Source organism: Chenopodium album, chromosome 21 (genome assembly GCF_948465745.1).
Source record: "Chenopodium album chromosome 21, dcCheAlbu1.1, whole genome shotgun sequence".
Classification (NCBI taxonomy): Eukaryota; Viridiplantae; Streptophyta; class Magnoliopsida; order Caryophyllales; family Amaranthaceae; genus Chenopodium; species Chenopodium album.
The window spans coordinates 4,488,373-4,503,931 of NC_137854.1; the positions used below are offsets into that span (position 1 = coordinate 4,488,373).

Consider the following 15,559-nt stretch of genomic DNA (forward strand, 5'->3'; position numbering starts at 1 on the left):
ACAACTAGCAACATCTTAGCTCCTCAGAGATTCTTCATAAATCAAGGTACAGATTTCATATTTTTAGCACATAAATCAAAATCATACTATAAGATTCACATTTATTTTGTTTTATTATTTTTTATATCCCTTCCTACTAAAATTTAATGCCTTAATAAGTGTAACATTTGTATCATATCTTTTCGTTTGCCTTCAATATATTTTTGGTAAAAAAAAATTAGTTTTTATATATTCATGTCATTTTTATGTCTTCCTACATTATCTTGCAGGAAAAAAAAAATGTTGGTGAATACAATGGCAAGTTATTATGAAATGGGAAATTCTTCAAATATTAGTTATCCAAATACTAATAACTTTCCTCTAAGGCCAACAATTCAAGAAAACACCACAAATAATGCTATACATCACAACATAGTAGCAAGTGCAACCAATATTTCGCCATCGTCTATGTTATGCTCTTCATCAAAGGCAGGGTTATCTCCTGAGGCTAAAGCTATAGCAGCTTGCAAGAGTCACAAGGAGGCCGAAAGGCGCCGTCGCAAGCGTATCAACGGTCACTTTGCCACCCTACGCTCCGTTCTCCCTAACCTTGTCAAAGTAAGTTATTATTTTTTTTTCCCAACTTGTAATTATTAACTTTATCAAACTCCATCTAAAAACATGTTATTCAACAATGCTAGCATTAAATTAAGGTATGTAGTGCTTGTATGTTGTATGTATGTATCATGTTGAATTATGTTGCACAAGGTATATATTTATTTAAAAAAAGGTTTTTATATTTACAATTTACATACTTCGTACATAAAAGTTGTTCAGGGTTTATGGATGATTGGATGATAATTAATAATTCGTACGTTGTCGTTTAGCTCTAAAAGAGCATATAAGTAAAAGTGTAAGAATGATTAATTATTATAACCCGTGTTATTTTGTTAATATTGTAATTATTTTATCTATACGACTTTTTAAACATCTTTCTTTTATAATTATATAAATGTTTGAATTTTCGTCACGTAGTCCCTATGGATAATTTTTCATTGAAAGGGACTAATTGTAATAATCATGAATTCTCTAAAAGGAATGGTCAGGCAAATTTGTTGTCCAAAGATTTTGCTACTTTGTTTTATTGTTGATTTGTTTGTTCGTTGCACTTGTCCATAATTACAAATTGTTGGCATGTACAAACAAGTAATAAAATTTTGATTGTGGAATTTAGTTACATTTGAACAAAATGGAATATATATGCAAAAACATGCATATTGCATAGTAATTCTTTGACGAACTTTCCTTTTCAACGAGATATTATACAGGGACTACTATTATTATACATAGCACATAAATAGATAAATACACATGTATTATATGTGATCTTGACCTCACATAAAGAGTACGTACTAATTTTGTCACATATACAAAATTTTGTATAGACAGACAAGGCCTCGGTGTTGGCAGAGGTGGTCCGGCGGGTAAGGGAGCTGAAAAAGGCCACCTCGGAATTGGCAGGGGACGGACATGAGGATTATGATGGGTGCAATGCTTGTTTGCTTCCGGGGGACATAGATGAGGTTAGCCTAAGACGTAGCGAAAATGACAATACTACCCTCATTGCTACCTTATGTTGTGAGGATAGGCCTGAGCTTATATTGGACTTGACAAGGGCATTAAGGTCAGTTAAGGGTAAGGTTGTGAAGGCGGAGATGGCCACGGTAGGGGGTCGGACCAAGAATGTTTTATGGGTTCGAGGCGTTGGTGGTGGCGGGCCGGAGGGGCTGCTGAAAAGGGCTTTGAAAGTGGTGGTGGACAAGGCTCCTTCTTCTTCTGGGTTGGGCCATGGGCTAAGGATGCACCGACCGTATTAATTGGGAAGTGTGTTGGGCTAGGCCTGTAATATTGGTAGTTAAGTTTACAGTTGGAAAATCCTAACTAACTAATATATGTGCTCTATGTTTTTCTAACTGTCAATTAGAAAAAGAGGAAAAAGTAATGAGATAGAAGTTTGTGTTATGTATAATGCAGTTTGTACTAGTTGGTAACTTTATATGAAATATGATGATAGTTTGTGAATCTGAAGCCAATGATAGTTTATATGGCAATAATTAGTGCTTTTTATTGTTGCAATTATTGTTTAGAGCCTTAATATTATCTTTATTTCTAACAACAAATCCACTACTAATTGATTATGGTTGGAATCCAATGATACTAATCATAGCATGTTAATGCCAAATTACAAAATAGTAATGTCATAAGATACACTTGCGGAAATAATATAGAGATCTATATATATTGTGCAAATTTCTTGTGTAGCTTAACAACTTTCATGATAAATCAAGATTACATTATATATCAAAGTATATACAAATGGCATAGGATAAATTAGCATACCAGGTTCACATGTAATATCAAATTTATGATTTACCAATCTAGACAAGTCACTAATCACAAAAGTTACCACACTTTGAAATGTATTAAGTTCACTTTGGCAATAAGGTTTATAATTAAAGTTATAGATTCACAAGCGATTGGAGAATTGAATATGCAAATTTTTCAACACATATTATAAACTTCTCTTTTGGTTACAATTTCCTTATGTTTTAACCTTACTTTTAGTCATATGTTTTTTTTTTTTTAAATTTTTTTTTTAATTTTTTAAAAATTATTATTATTATTATTATTATTATTATTATTATATCAAAAAAACCTACAAAGTCAATCAATTTACAAGAAATTAGTGGGGAGCCGAGATACAATCTGGGCCCCCACCCCTCTAGCTATAGCGAAACCGATCCTGCTGAAGATATGAGCAGCTGCTCGAGCACCGATATCTTGAGTCTTAGCGAACGCCTGAACCCGCTTGACCAACGCAATGGCATCTTTCTCTAATTCCCCCAACGAAGAAAAGGAGAAAGGAAGAAAACCGTAGCCAATAGCCCTGCAATGCGCACCATACTTGTCCCGCTTCCGCTGAGCCGCCGCAGACACAACACGCCCAAGAACGAAGTCAGACAACCCCAATTGTGTCAAAGGCGAAGATCCCGTCAAGTCAACACATACAAATAGAGTCCCGACACTCATTAGAAAAATCGTCTAGTTAATTAGTCTCGATAATAAGGCATTCATGTAGTGATCAACAACATCAACAAATTAAAATCAATCTCAAGTTGAAACCCTTTAATTTAGTCCTCCTCTGGTCCATAGAGGATGAAACTTCACAACTTCACGTGGGAAACCTCAATATTTAGTGCTTCTTGTATAGGATTACCAAAATAATTAAGCTCCAACATCATGATTATTTAGTGATACTCCTATTTTGCAAGTTTTGACTTCTTGAAATTTCTTCCAATCCATGTTCTGATTAGATGTTTCAAAGTAAAGATTTGAATATAATGCAATTGAAAATAGTTTTTTTAAATAGAAATAAAGCTTGATTAGACATAATGATTTTGAAGGAACTAGCAAATTATACAGTATATGAGAGTGGACAAAAACATGATCCATGCTGGTCATTTTTTATTTTAGTTTTAAGTTTATTTGAAATTTAGACTTTTTTTTTTTGGTAAATTGACCAAAATACTCACAATTTTAATTATGAGGTGAATATGCAAAATTGATGCATACAACTCATTGTACCATATTATTCAATCTTAATCACATGATTCGGCCGTGAAATAGATAATATAAATCGAAATTGAACCAAAATTAATCCGACCCAACCCAATCCGATAATATTAATTAAAAATCAATTAGACTTTAATATGACCCTACACAACACAAGAAGAGCCAGTAAATCAATTTTGGTTGTGACATGTAATTGTCCAAGAATAAAGCAAATTACTCTGTAGGCTCTTAAAAGTATACATATAACAATGTAAATTAGGTTCTAATAGTTACAAGAAACAAACCCTCTTTAATAATTGATTATACATTATTTTGTTTTATTTCGAGTACAAATTGTCATGTTATGTTTTGGACAAAGAATTTTATGACTACAAACAGCGCCTTTGTATAATAATCTTAAACAAGTTTGATCATACTAACCTTAATTATTATCGTTCATCTTCCTGAATTTAATTCCTCAGTTATCCTATGATGCATGAATTAAGAAATAGCAAAGAGTTGAAGTCAGAAAGATTAGATATGTTAATTCAACTAAAATTAGAATCTGAAACCATGACAATTAAGTGAATTGGTCAACTAACTAGCTCTTCCAAGCTAACTCTAACCCCCTCAACCACATTTCATCAAACTCTTATGATGCGTTTGATTTTACCATCTATAAATTCTCTTAATCAAGCTCCTAAATCCTCAACTCAACTCAAACATACAAGTTATTAAAAATACAAGTGTGTCTAATCAAGTTAGCAAGCTATTTCCTATCCTCTCATCCACTTGAACAATGGCTTCATCTAAGTACATGATCATATTCGGTCTACTTATGGCCATATCATGCATCGACGTGAGCCTTGCAGCACGCCATCTGCTGCAGACGGTGCCTACCTTACCCAACCCGACTACTGCCATTCCCCCATTGCCTACAATCCCAACAACTCTGCCTCAGCCTACAGCTCTGCCTCAGCCTAGTATCCCACCGATGCCAAGCACCCAAATCCCGTCTCTCCCAAACATGCCTTCCATTCCAAACATGGGTCTCCCTCCCATGCCAAACCTTCCAACCACCATTCCCACCACAATCCCAAACCTTCCGACATCTATCCCTTCCATTCCTTCCCTTTCCCCACCTCCTTCAAACTAAGCAGCTCTTCTAGCTAGCCTCGGTTTTTGAGACTATACTGTCATCTTTTTGTGTTATTTCTGTCTGATGTTTCCTACATACTTTGTTGTATGATTCTGTATTTTTCCTTTGTATCAGCCTTCACATTTGTCCGTTGGAGAGTTCGTTGTTATATACTTATATACTTGTACTATCATTTGAATCTTTGTTTATATACTTGTTCGTATCATTTGATTGTAATTCTTCTATGTAGTCGAAATAAAAATGATTTCGCGTTTTTACTTCTTTGGAAAATGACAAATTATGAATGCTCTTCAGCTCTGATTGAAAAAGAAAATCCTTATGTACTACAGATCTAACAAAGAAAAGATCCTAAATCGCTTTCAATTCGATCACCACTGTAATTTTGAACCTATGTTAGTCAAATTTGTTTAGAAGTAGTGTATGTATCCAAGTGTTGAAGATGACTATTTCATGAAAAGTTTGCCATATTGAGTTATTGACCTAAAATGAAGTTCTCTAAAAATCTAACACAAGTACTCAAAAATAAAGATGAAATGAAAACTCAAGCAACCATATATGTGATATTTCCACCTTGTGAACCTATTTCATCAGATCAATTTCAACTTAATTTTCAAGTAATAAACATGTCAACAAGAGAGCCCAACATACATCACAACATTCGCCTAATAGATTTTGTGTGTATTGATCTAGCTAATTTAACATTTATCAACACAATATACTCCATCATCATCAACTGGTAAAGCATACAAAGTTACAAAGTTGCAAGCTTGCAACTAACAATTAATCACGGATACATTATTACATGCATACTAGTATACTACTGTACGTGGTGATAATTCCAATGTCATAATGTTGTTTAAATTCACATAGGGAAATTCCATGTTTTCATATTGAGAAACGAAATTTGTTTTTCATGGGGAAATTTTCGTGAATAAATCAACAACTTTTTCATTATTGTCGGCTCCACAATTGTATAAAGTTGAATAAAGTTGTTGGTTTATTTACGAAAATGTCATGTGAGAAACACTATGAGATTCTGGGCATCCTCACTCACATAGGACCAACATTTAGTCACATAAAGTCCCATGATGACCTTAAGATTATGAAGGAAGGCATATACATACACTGCTAGCTAAAGTGACAGTTAGTTTAAAGACAAAATGGACAAATAAAGTACAACCACCCAAATAGGCTCCCGGGGTGTCGTGAAGTCTTAGGAAGCACCCCAGACCTCTTTCTTTTCCATGTCCGAAAAAGTCAAAAATTTTAAAAATTGAAGGCTTGAAGTACATTGCTACCGAGCGGCGGGTTGAATCCTTTACAGACGACTAATATACGCAACGGGGTATTGTAAGTGGCAGAGTGGCCTTGCTGCCACGATCCACTGAGATTCAGCCCTATGTCACCTCGATTCATCCCTCCCCCACCCTATTTCCTAAAAACACCTATATTTTGAAAAATGAGGTAGTGTTGCATCTTATATGCTAAAAAATGCTAAGTACGGGATTAAGACAAGTCACAAAGTCTAAGTGTTGGGATATTGGATGGTGCAAAGGGGCGTGTACCATGTGCACAAGACATGTGCATGCACCCAAGGACAAGGCATGCTTGGAGATATTTTTGTCATTTGAGGGTATGTCGACTTCGCCTTAGGATATGATGATTAAGGATGAAGGAGATGGTTTCGGACACTATTTATGACTCCCAAGGCCGCCCGTTGGGAACCCTATCGAAGTCCTTGGCTGCATAATCTCGCTGAGTAAAAAATTGATATACGGAAGTCAAATATAATGGCTATAATACACAAAATCGAAGCAATTTAAGAAGTGTCAGGACCCGGTGTCGGAAACTCACGGAACACTACGAGATGCATCCGGAAGTCATATAATATTTTTTTTGACCCATATATGACCATTGTTCGGCTACGTAAAGGCCCCGTGAAAGCTTAGCCAATAAAAGAGGCATGTACGAAAACAGGTAAAAATTGGATTATAATTAAAGACAAATTTGATGAATCCACCCACCTAATTGGACTCCAGGAGGGTATTAGGGACCTTGGTAAACATCACGGCAATTTTTATTTCCGGGAGAAAAAAAGTCTAACATTTCCAAAATTGAAGGCTATTATCCACACTTTTTGAGCAATTTTGGAGGTTTTGGGACTTGGTGTAGAAAAGTCTTGAGATACTAGGGGATACATCCTAGGGGAATATAATGTCATTTGAAACCATATATAATCATTATATGTTGTCATAAAAATCCGTGGTAGAGTTGAGTTTATGAAATCGATGCAAGTTGTAAACTGGTAAACAATGGCGGATGTAGAATATTTAAGATGGAGGGGCATAAACCAGAAAAAATGCTTGTATGAAGGCTTGAACCTAAGATTTTTTGCAAAAATTAATGCATTACCACTATGACAAAGCTTAGTTAATGATATATATTACATTAAAATTGTATTTAACCTATAAATTTACAACTTTACCTAAATCAAAAAATTTAAAATAAAAAAATTTGGGGGGGAGGGGGGGCGGTGCCACCTAGGACCCTTAATAGGTCCGCCCCTGCTAGTATATTGTCCGTTTAAAGACAAATTGGATGGTTCCACCCACCGAATTGGACTATAGGAGGGTATTAGAGTCCATGGTAAACACCTCGGCAACTTTTATTTCGGGCGAAAAATTTTCAAAAATTTCCAAAATTTAAGGCTATTATCCACGTTTTTTGAGCAATTTTCGAGGTTTCTGGACCGATGTCGAAAAGTCTTGAGATACTAGTAAATACATCTCGGGGTCATATGATGTCGTTTGGAACCATTTATGACCATTACATGTTGTCATAAATGTTCGTGGTAGGCTTTAGTTTATGAAATCAGTGCAAGTTGTAACAGGTAAAGAGACCGTTTAAAGGCAAATTGGATGGTACTACCCACCCAATTGGACTTCAAAAGGGTATTAGGGACAATGGTAAACATCTCGGCAATATTTTTTCCGGGCGAAAAAAAGTCATAAATTTCCAAAATTGAAGGCTATTATCCACGCTTTTTTAGCAACTTTAGAAGTTTTGGGATACGGTGTCGAAAAGCATTGAGATACTAGGGGATACCTCCCGGAGTCATATAATGTCGTTTGGAACCATATATGATCTTATATGTTGTCACAAATGCCCGTGGTAGGCTTTAGTTTAAATCGGTGCAAGTTGTAAACGGGTAAATTGACCGTTTAAAGGCAAATTGGATGGTTCCACCCACCCAATTAGACTCTCGGAGGGTATTAGGGATCATGGTAAACATCTCGGCAATTTTTTTTTTCCGAGCGAAAAAATGTCAAAATTTTCCAAAATTAAAGGCTATTATCCACGCTTTTTGAGCAATTTTGAAAGTTTTTGGACCCGGTGTCGAAAAGCCTTGACATACTAGGGGATACCTCCCGGAGTCATATAATGCCGTTTGGAACCATATATAATCATTATATGTTGTCATAAATGTCCGTGGTAGGCTTGAGTTTATGAAATCAGTGTAGGTTGTAAACGGGTAAATTGATCGTTTAAAGGCAAATTGGATGGTTCCACCCACCCAATTGGACTCTCGGAGGGTATTATGGACCATGGTAAACACCTCGGAAATTTTTTTTCCGGGCGAAAAAAATGTCAAAAATTTACAAAATTAAAGGCTATTATCCACGCTTTTTGAGCAATTTTGGAAGTTTTGGGACCCGGTGTCGAAAAGCCTTGACATACTAGGGGATACCTTCCAGAGTCATATAATGCCGTTTGGAACCATATATAATCATTATATGTTGTCATAAATGTCCGTGGTAGGCTTGACTTTATAAAATCGGTGCAAGTTGTAAACAGTTAAATTGAACGTTTAAAGGCAAATTGGATGGTTCCACCCACCCAATTGGACTCTCGGAGGGTATTAAAGATCATGCTAAACACCTCGACAATTTTTTTCTCCGGGCGAAAAAAGGTCAAAATTTTCCAAAATTGAAGGCTATTATCCACGCTTTTTGAGCAATTTTGGAAATTTTGGGACCCGGTGTCGAAAAGCCTTGACATACTAGGGGATACTTCCTGGACTCATATAATGTTGTTTGGAGCCACATACGATCATTATATGTTGTCATAAATGTCCGCGGTAAGTTTGAGTATATGAAATCTGTGCAAGTTGTAAACGGGTAGATTGACCGTTTAAAGGAAAATTGGATGGTTCCACCTAGGGGTGAACATTGTTTGGTTTGGTGCGGTTTGTGTTCAAACCAAACCAAACCACAAAATACGGTTTGGTCAATTTTTCAAACCAAACCAAACCATATTAGTATTGAAACCAAACCAAACCGTAATAATACGGTTTGGTGCGGTTTGGTTTACGGTTTATGATGAGATTACTTTTTTTTCTAAAAAATGTCAAATAATACTTCATTAATTTATAATAAAGTTTAAATAATTAGCCCAAACCGATTAAATTGTACTACAAAGTTACAATAAAAATAACAATCCACTAATCAAGTGCTAACACGTAATAAAAATAATACATAACAATCATAAATTCATAATACATTTGTCAAAAAATAAATATTCATATGAAGTATTACATTATTATTGTAATTAATAATAGAGTAGTATTGAACATATAGTTTTTATCTATTTTTCATGTATTTTTATTTTTTTTTAATATATATGATAATTAAATTTTTTTAATTTAAAAATTATATTAATATTAAAATACGGTTTACTGGTTTACGGTTTGGTTTGGTTTATAATTTTTGCAAAACCAAACCAAACCATAAACCATATTTACAAAAAAATCGAAACCAGACCATAATTTTACAAACCGTAAACCAAACCAAACCGCTAAAATACGATTTGGTCTGGTTTGGTTACGGTCCGGACCAAACTGTGTACAACCCTAGTTCCACCCACCCAATTGGACTCCCAAATGGTATTGATAAGTCTATTTTATATATATATTTATTCCCCGTCCCATGGTCATATTTGTGCTTATTTGAGCTCTACGGAGCTATTTTTATTACTAATATACGTTTTCTAGTGTTTTTGTAGAGTTGGTATTATTTTGTAGGAATTTGCAGATTAACGTCAATTCCCAAGCTTATTGAGCCACTATGAAAATATTAGAGATGATCGTACCTTATGACGAGTATTTGAAGCCCATGGTCGAGCTAATTAAATTTGGTTCGGTGATTAAGGGCTCGGTTTGTTTGGAGTACTAATTTTGTTGCAAGTCCAAGATAAATTAAGAAGAAGAAGAAAATTTCAGCCCAAATTTGCTGGCCCAAACGAAGAACCAAGTACTGTTGGGCGTGAATTCTGACGGGCCAGATCGGGCGGCCCAATGCCCGATCGAGCGAGCTTGTTGCCGCGAGTGGAGCTGACTTGATTCATCATTGGGCTTCGTTGTTTTGGGCTTCGTCATCTTGCTCCAAATTCTCGCAGCTTTGCCTTTGAGTGGGAATTAGAATAAGTTGTTGACTTGTATTAAAACTCCTATTAGCTTTTCTTATTTAAGGAGTAGTAGTATTAGTTTTACGGGAGTAGGCTTTTCATTAGTTAGTTTTTTTAGCTTAGTTTAGTTTTAGCTTTTAACTCTTCTCTCTCTCTCTCTTAATTAAACTCTTAGATTTATCTCTCTCTTGTTTCTCTCTCTAAACTCTCAATTTATGCAATTTTATATTTCATTCTTTTAGTTCTATCTCTTTTCTCCTTATTTACTTATTTTCCTTGCTTTGATCTTAATCATGTCTCCTTTAATTGCTTTGTTTACTTTAGATTTAATTATGTCCGAATAGTTTAATTCTAGGGTTTATGGGGATCCATAATTAATATGAACGGATAATTTGTTATTATTGATTATTGATATTGCGTGATAATTTCTTATTGAATTGTTTTAATTCTTTGCAATTGGATTATGAATCGAGCAGATGTGATTTGATTGTAAAAGTTTAGCAATATTGAATTGATGAATCGAGCAGATGTTAATTTGATATTAAAGGCTATTTTCAATAGGAACTTAGATCTAGTAAATTGCGAGAGACTGTTAGATCTATGTTGGTTAATAAATTGCGAGAGCCTGTTAATCATGTTATTTGTGCAATGTTAATTATTGATTGTTATGTTTTATCCCGAAATATTAATTATTGGTGAACCTATGACCCTAGGCCTTCTTATTATCGACTTTCTCTCTAAACTCAATCTTCGTAGTATAATTTCACATTACTAACAACAATTTGGTTACCTTAATAATTAGATTATATCAATTAATTAGGAGTAGAAAGACCAATTTCCCTGTGGATTCGACCCTACTTCCCTATCTACTTTAGTTAGAGGGTTTAGGTAATACTTTTGATTAGGTGATACGACTTTAGCCTGTCAGGTATTAGGGATCATGGTAAACATCTCGATAATTTTATTCACGGGTGTAAAAAAAGTCAAAATATTCCAAAATTGAAGGCTATTATCCACGTTTATTGAGCAATTTTGGAGGTTTCAGAACCCGATGTCGAAAAGTCTTGAGATACTAGGGGATACATCTCGGGGTCATATAATGTCGTTTGGAACCATATATGACCAGTACATGTTGTGATAAATGTTCTTGGTAGGCTTTAGTTTATGAAATCAATGCAAGTTGTAACGGGTAAAGTGACCTTTTAAAGGCAAATTGGATGGTACTACCGACCTAATGTGACTTCCAAAGGGTATTAGGGACAATGGTAAACATCTCGGCAATTTTTTTTTCCGGGCGAAAAAATGTCAAAAATTTCAAAAATTGAAGGCTATTATCCACACTTTTTGAGCAATTTTGGAAGTTTTGGGACCTGGTGTCGAAAAGCCTTGACATTCTAGGGGATACCTCCTGGAGTCATATAATGTCGTTTGGAACCATATATAATCATTATATGTTGTCATAAATGTCCGTGGTAGGCTTGAGTTTATGAAATCGTTGCAAGTTGTAAACGGGTAAATTGACCGTTTAAAGGCAAATTGGATGGTTTTACCTACCCAATTGGACTCTCGGAGGGTATTAGGGACCATGGTAAACACCTCGGAAATTTTTTTTTCGGGGCGAAAAAAGGTCAAATTTTCCAAAATTGAAGGCTATTATCCACGTTTTTTTAGCAATTTTGGAAATTTTGGGACCCGGTGTTGAAAAGCCTTGATATACTAGGGATACTTCCCGGAGTCATATAATGTCGTTTTGAGCCACATACGATCATTATATGTTGTCATAAATGTCCTTGTTAAGCTTGAGTTTATGAAATCGGTGCTAGCTGTAAACGGGTAGATTGACCGTTTAAAGGCAAATTGGATGGTTCCACCCACCCAATTGGACTCCTAGAGGGTATTTGGGATCACGGTAAACATCTCGGTAATTTTTATTTACGGGTGAAAAAAAGTCAAAATATTTCAAAATTGAAGGCTATTATCCACGTTTTTTGAGCAATTTTGGAGGTTTCGGGACCCGATGTCAAAAAGTCTTGGAACACTAGATGATACATCATGGGGTTATATAATGCCGTTTGAAACCATATTTAATCATTACATATTGTCATAAATGTCTGTGATAGGCTTGAGTTTATGAAATCTGTGCAAGTTGTAAATGCGTAAAATTGACTGTTTAAAGGCATATCGGATGGTTTTATTACGCAAATGGACTTCTAGGGTGTATTAGGATCCATGGTAAGTATCTTGGACAATTTTCTCAAAATTGAAATGAATGTATAGGGTGTCCCCCAAGGTAATATAAGGTGGTTATTTACCATAATAAGTTTACCAATAGTTCTTTAAAGTTTTTAGAATGAATTTGTTCACCTATGTTGCTATTTCGAAATTATTTTGCATAGACATGGTACACAAACAACTGTGACCATTTTATGACAAAATGGATAATTTAAAACACCCAAATTGTATCCTTAGATGTCGTAGGGTTCATGGGAAGCATACCAAACACTTTCCTTTCCGGGCCTAAAAAAGTCAAAAATTGCCCCAAAATAAAGGCTATAATTTACGCTTTTGGGCTAATCTCGAAAAAAAAATACAAAATTAAAATAGATGTATGAGCTGTCCCCCAAGGTCAAAAAAAATAGATTGCAACCATAATAGGTCTATAAAGTCCTGAGATTACTTTGAATCACCTATTTCAATATTTCATATTATGTTGCATCGACATATACCTATAGCTAAATTGACAATTTAATGACAGAATGAACAGTTTTAACCACCCAAATAGTCTTCCGGTTGTCATGGAGTCCACGAGAAGCACCCCGACTTTTTTCTTTTCAAACTTAGGAAAGTCAAAAATTGTCCAAAAATGAAGGTAATAATTCACGTTTTAGCCAATTTCAGGGAAAAAAAAGTTAAAGTGAATGAGTAAGGTGTGCCCGAGGTCATATAAGTTGATTTTGCAGCTATAATAAGTTCATAAAGTCTCAAGAATGAGTTCACATATGTGGTTATTTCGTGATTGTAATATGATGCTTATGATGGTTGTTTATAGTGGTGGGCATGGGCCGTGCCGGGCCTGCCGTGGGCCGTGCCTAGGCGGGCCATGAACAGTGTCGTGCCGGGCCGTGCCGGCCCACGGTGGAGGCGGGCCGTGCCGTGCCGTGCCGGCCTTCAAGGTTTCCCTGTCCACGGCACGGCACGGCCCACCGTGCCGGTCGTGCCGTGCCGGGCCGCCCGTCGTGCCGGCCACCGTGCCGGCCCACGGTGGAGGCGGGCCGTGCCGGCCCACGGGCCACGGCTTACCCTTTTTTCTTTTTCTTTTTTAAAAAAAAAAATTAAAAAAAACTTTAAAAAAACTTGAATTTTTTTTATGAAAGAAAAAATTGAATTGAATAATTATACAATTTAATATTTGAATTTAATAATTATTAAATTTTTTATGGAGTTAAGTTATATTAAATATTGTTTAAATTATATTAATATTTATTGTTCATTCATAATTTACTATATATCATATTATTCATATAACTATATAAGTATTAGACAAAAATTAAATAACAATATAACATATTCCATAAAATTAAAAGTTGAAAAAATTCATTCATAAAAATTTATTAAGTAAAAGATAATATGAAGTACAAGTGTACAACTAACAATAATTGATGAATAACTTATTTTGTTATTTTATTATACGGCTAATGTTAATAGAGTACATAGCCAACATAGGAAATACTAACATTTTCACTAATTAATAGAGTACATAGGAAATACTAGAATTTTCGCTAATTAATATTAATTCTCGAGTTGTTGGTAATCTTCAATCAAGGTCTTCATTATCTTCTTCGTCTTCATCTTCGGCTTCATGTTCACTAGCTAATGCGGAGGAGCTAGTTGAACCAGAACGATCGGAACCATCGATGTTGTCGTTGGCCGTAAAAGTACGATCTTGGATGCGTTCTTGGGCATCCATCCAATCCTTCAAGCAAACACACATTTCTAGTGTTTCGGGCTTCAAACTTGTTCTTCTATCGTCTAGAACCCTTCCCGAAGCACTAAAAGCTCGTTCCGAGGCAACGGAGGAGGCTTGGATGCTGAAAATATCACGTGCCATTGCCGCCAAAATTGGATGCTTTGTGCTTTGGGATTTCCACCAATCTAGGATGTCCATCCCCAACCTCGAATCTTCGTCCAAGCCTTTCATGAAGTCGTAGTTTAAGTACATTTGCAACTCCGAAACATCGCTTTGTGTTCGCCTTGATGATGATCCACTACCTGAAAACTTAGATAACATGTTAGCAGCTTGGGCCGCCAAACTTTTGCCCGTTTTACTTACGCTTTTGGATGTTTGAGAAGGGGCAAAATGAGTGACGGTTCCATATTTAGATTCATAAACTCTATATAACTCAAAAAATTTATCTTTCACATGATTTTTATATTGTTCGACACCATCACCGAGTTGCATGCATTCATAGTAAATATCAATTAGCATAAATGTGCCATCATACTTTGATCTAGGATCTAAAATAGAAGCAAACATATAAACCATAGGAAGCTTAGTGTAATATTTACGCCATTTAGCCTCCATTTGTGGAACATAATCATTGTAATCTTGTTGTGATCGATGTTCATAAAGAAGTTGAGCAAATAAACATGCATTTTGAAGGAAAGAATGAATGCAAGGAACATAAACAGAAGAAAAACAGTGAGTCATACTATATAATAATTGTAAAAATTGCATATATTTTTCACAATTATCCCAATCGGAGTCTGCTATCATGAATTGTGGATACTTATTATTGTAAAACAATGAAAATGGAACTCTATACGAAAGTGCCTGACTCAACATGTCATAGGTGGAGTTCCACCTAGTTGGACAATCCGTTTTAATTCTAATAGGCTTTATCTTATTTTGCTTAAGATATCGCCTCCATTCCTGATACCTACTGCTAGAAGACATAATAGACAAAACAGCATTTCGAATTTTGGAATAGTATGGACCAATTGCTTCTTGTCCATCCTTAACACACAAGTTTAAAACATGACAAATGCATCTAATATGTAATGCATCTCCATCCATTATGACATTATGCAAGTTTGGTTTAATTAGATTAGCACTAGCTGTCATGGATGTTGCATTATCAAACGTCATGGACATGATTTTGTCCCTAAGACAATATTCATCAAGAGCACTCATAATACAATTAGAAATATTAAAGGCCGTATGGGGGTATTCAAGCAATTTGAAATAAATAATACGTTTTTGCAATAACCATTCACTATCAACCCAATGACAAGTAACACACAAATAATGTAAACCATAACCACCATCCCATGCATCAGAAGTTATAG

The 15,559-nt window shown here is 35.2% G+C and overlaps 1 protein-coding gene across 1 annotated transcript; it reads left to right on the forward strand.

Moving 5' to 3' along the window:
- Positions 1-294: 294 nt before the first annotated feature.
- LOC145602722 (transcription factor bHLH30-like) lies at positions 295-1,856 on the forward strand. Its single transcript, XM_081658890.1, has 2 exons — positions 295-597; positions 1,425-1,856. Exons 1-2 carry the CDS (start codon positions 295-297, stop codon positions 1,854-1,856), a joined length of 735 nt encoding a protein of 244 aa, XP_081515016.1.
- The last annotated feature ends 13,703 nt before the right edge of the window (positions 1,857-15,559 follow it).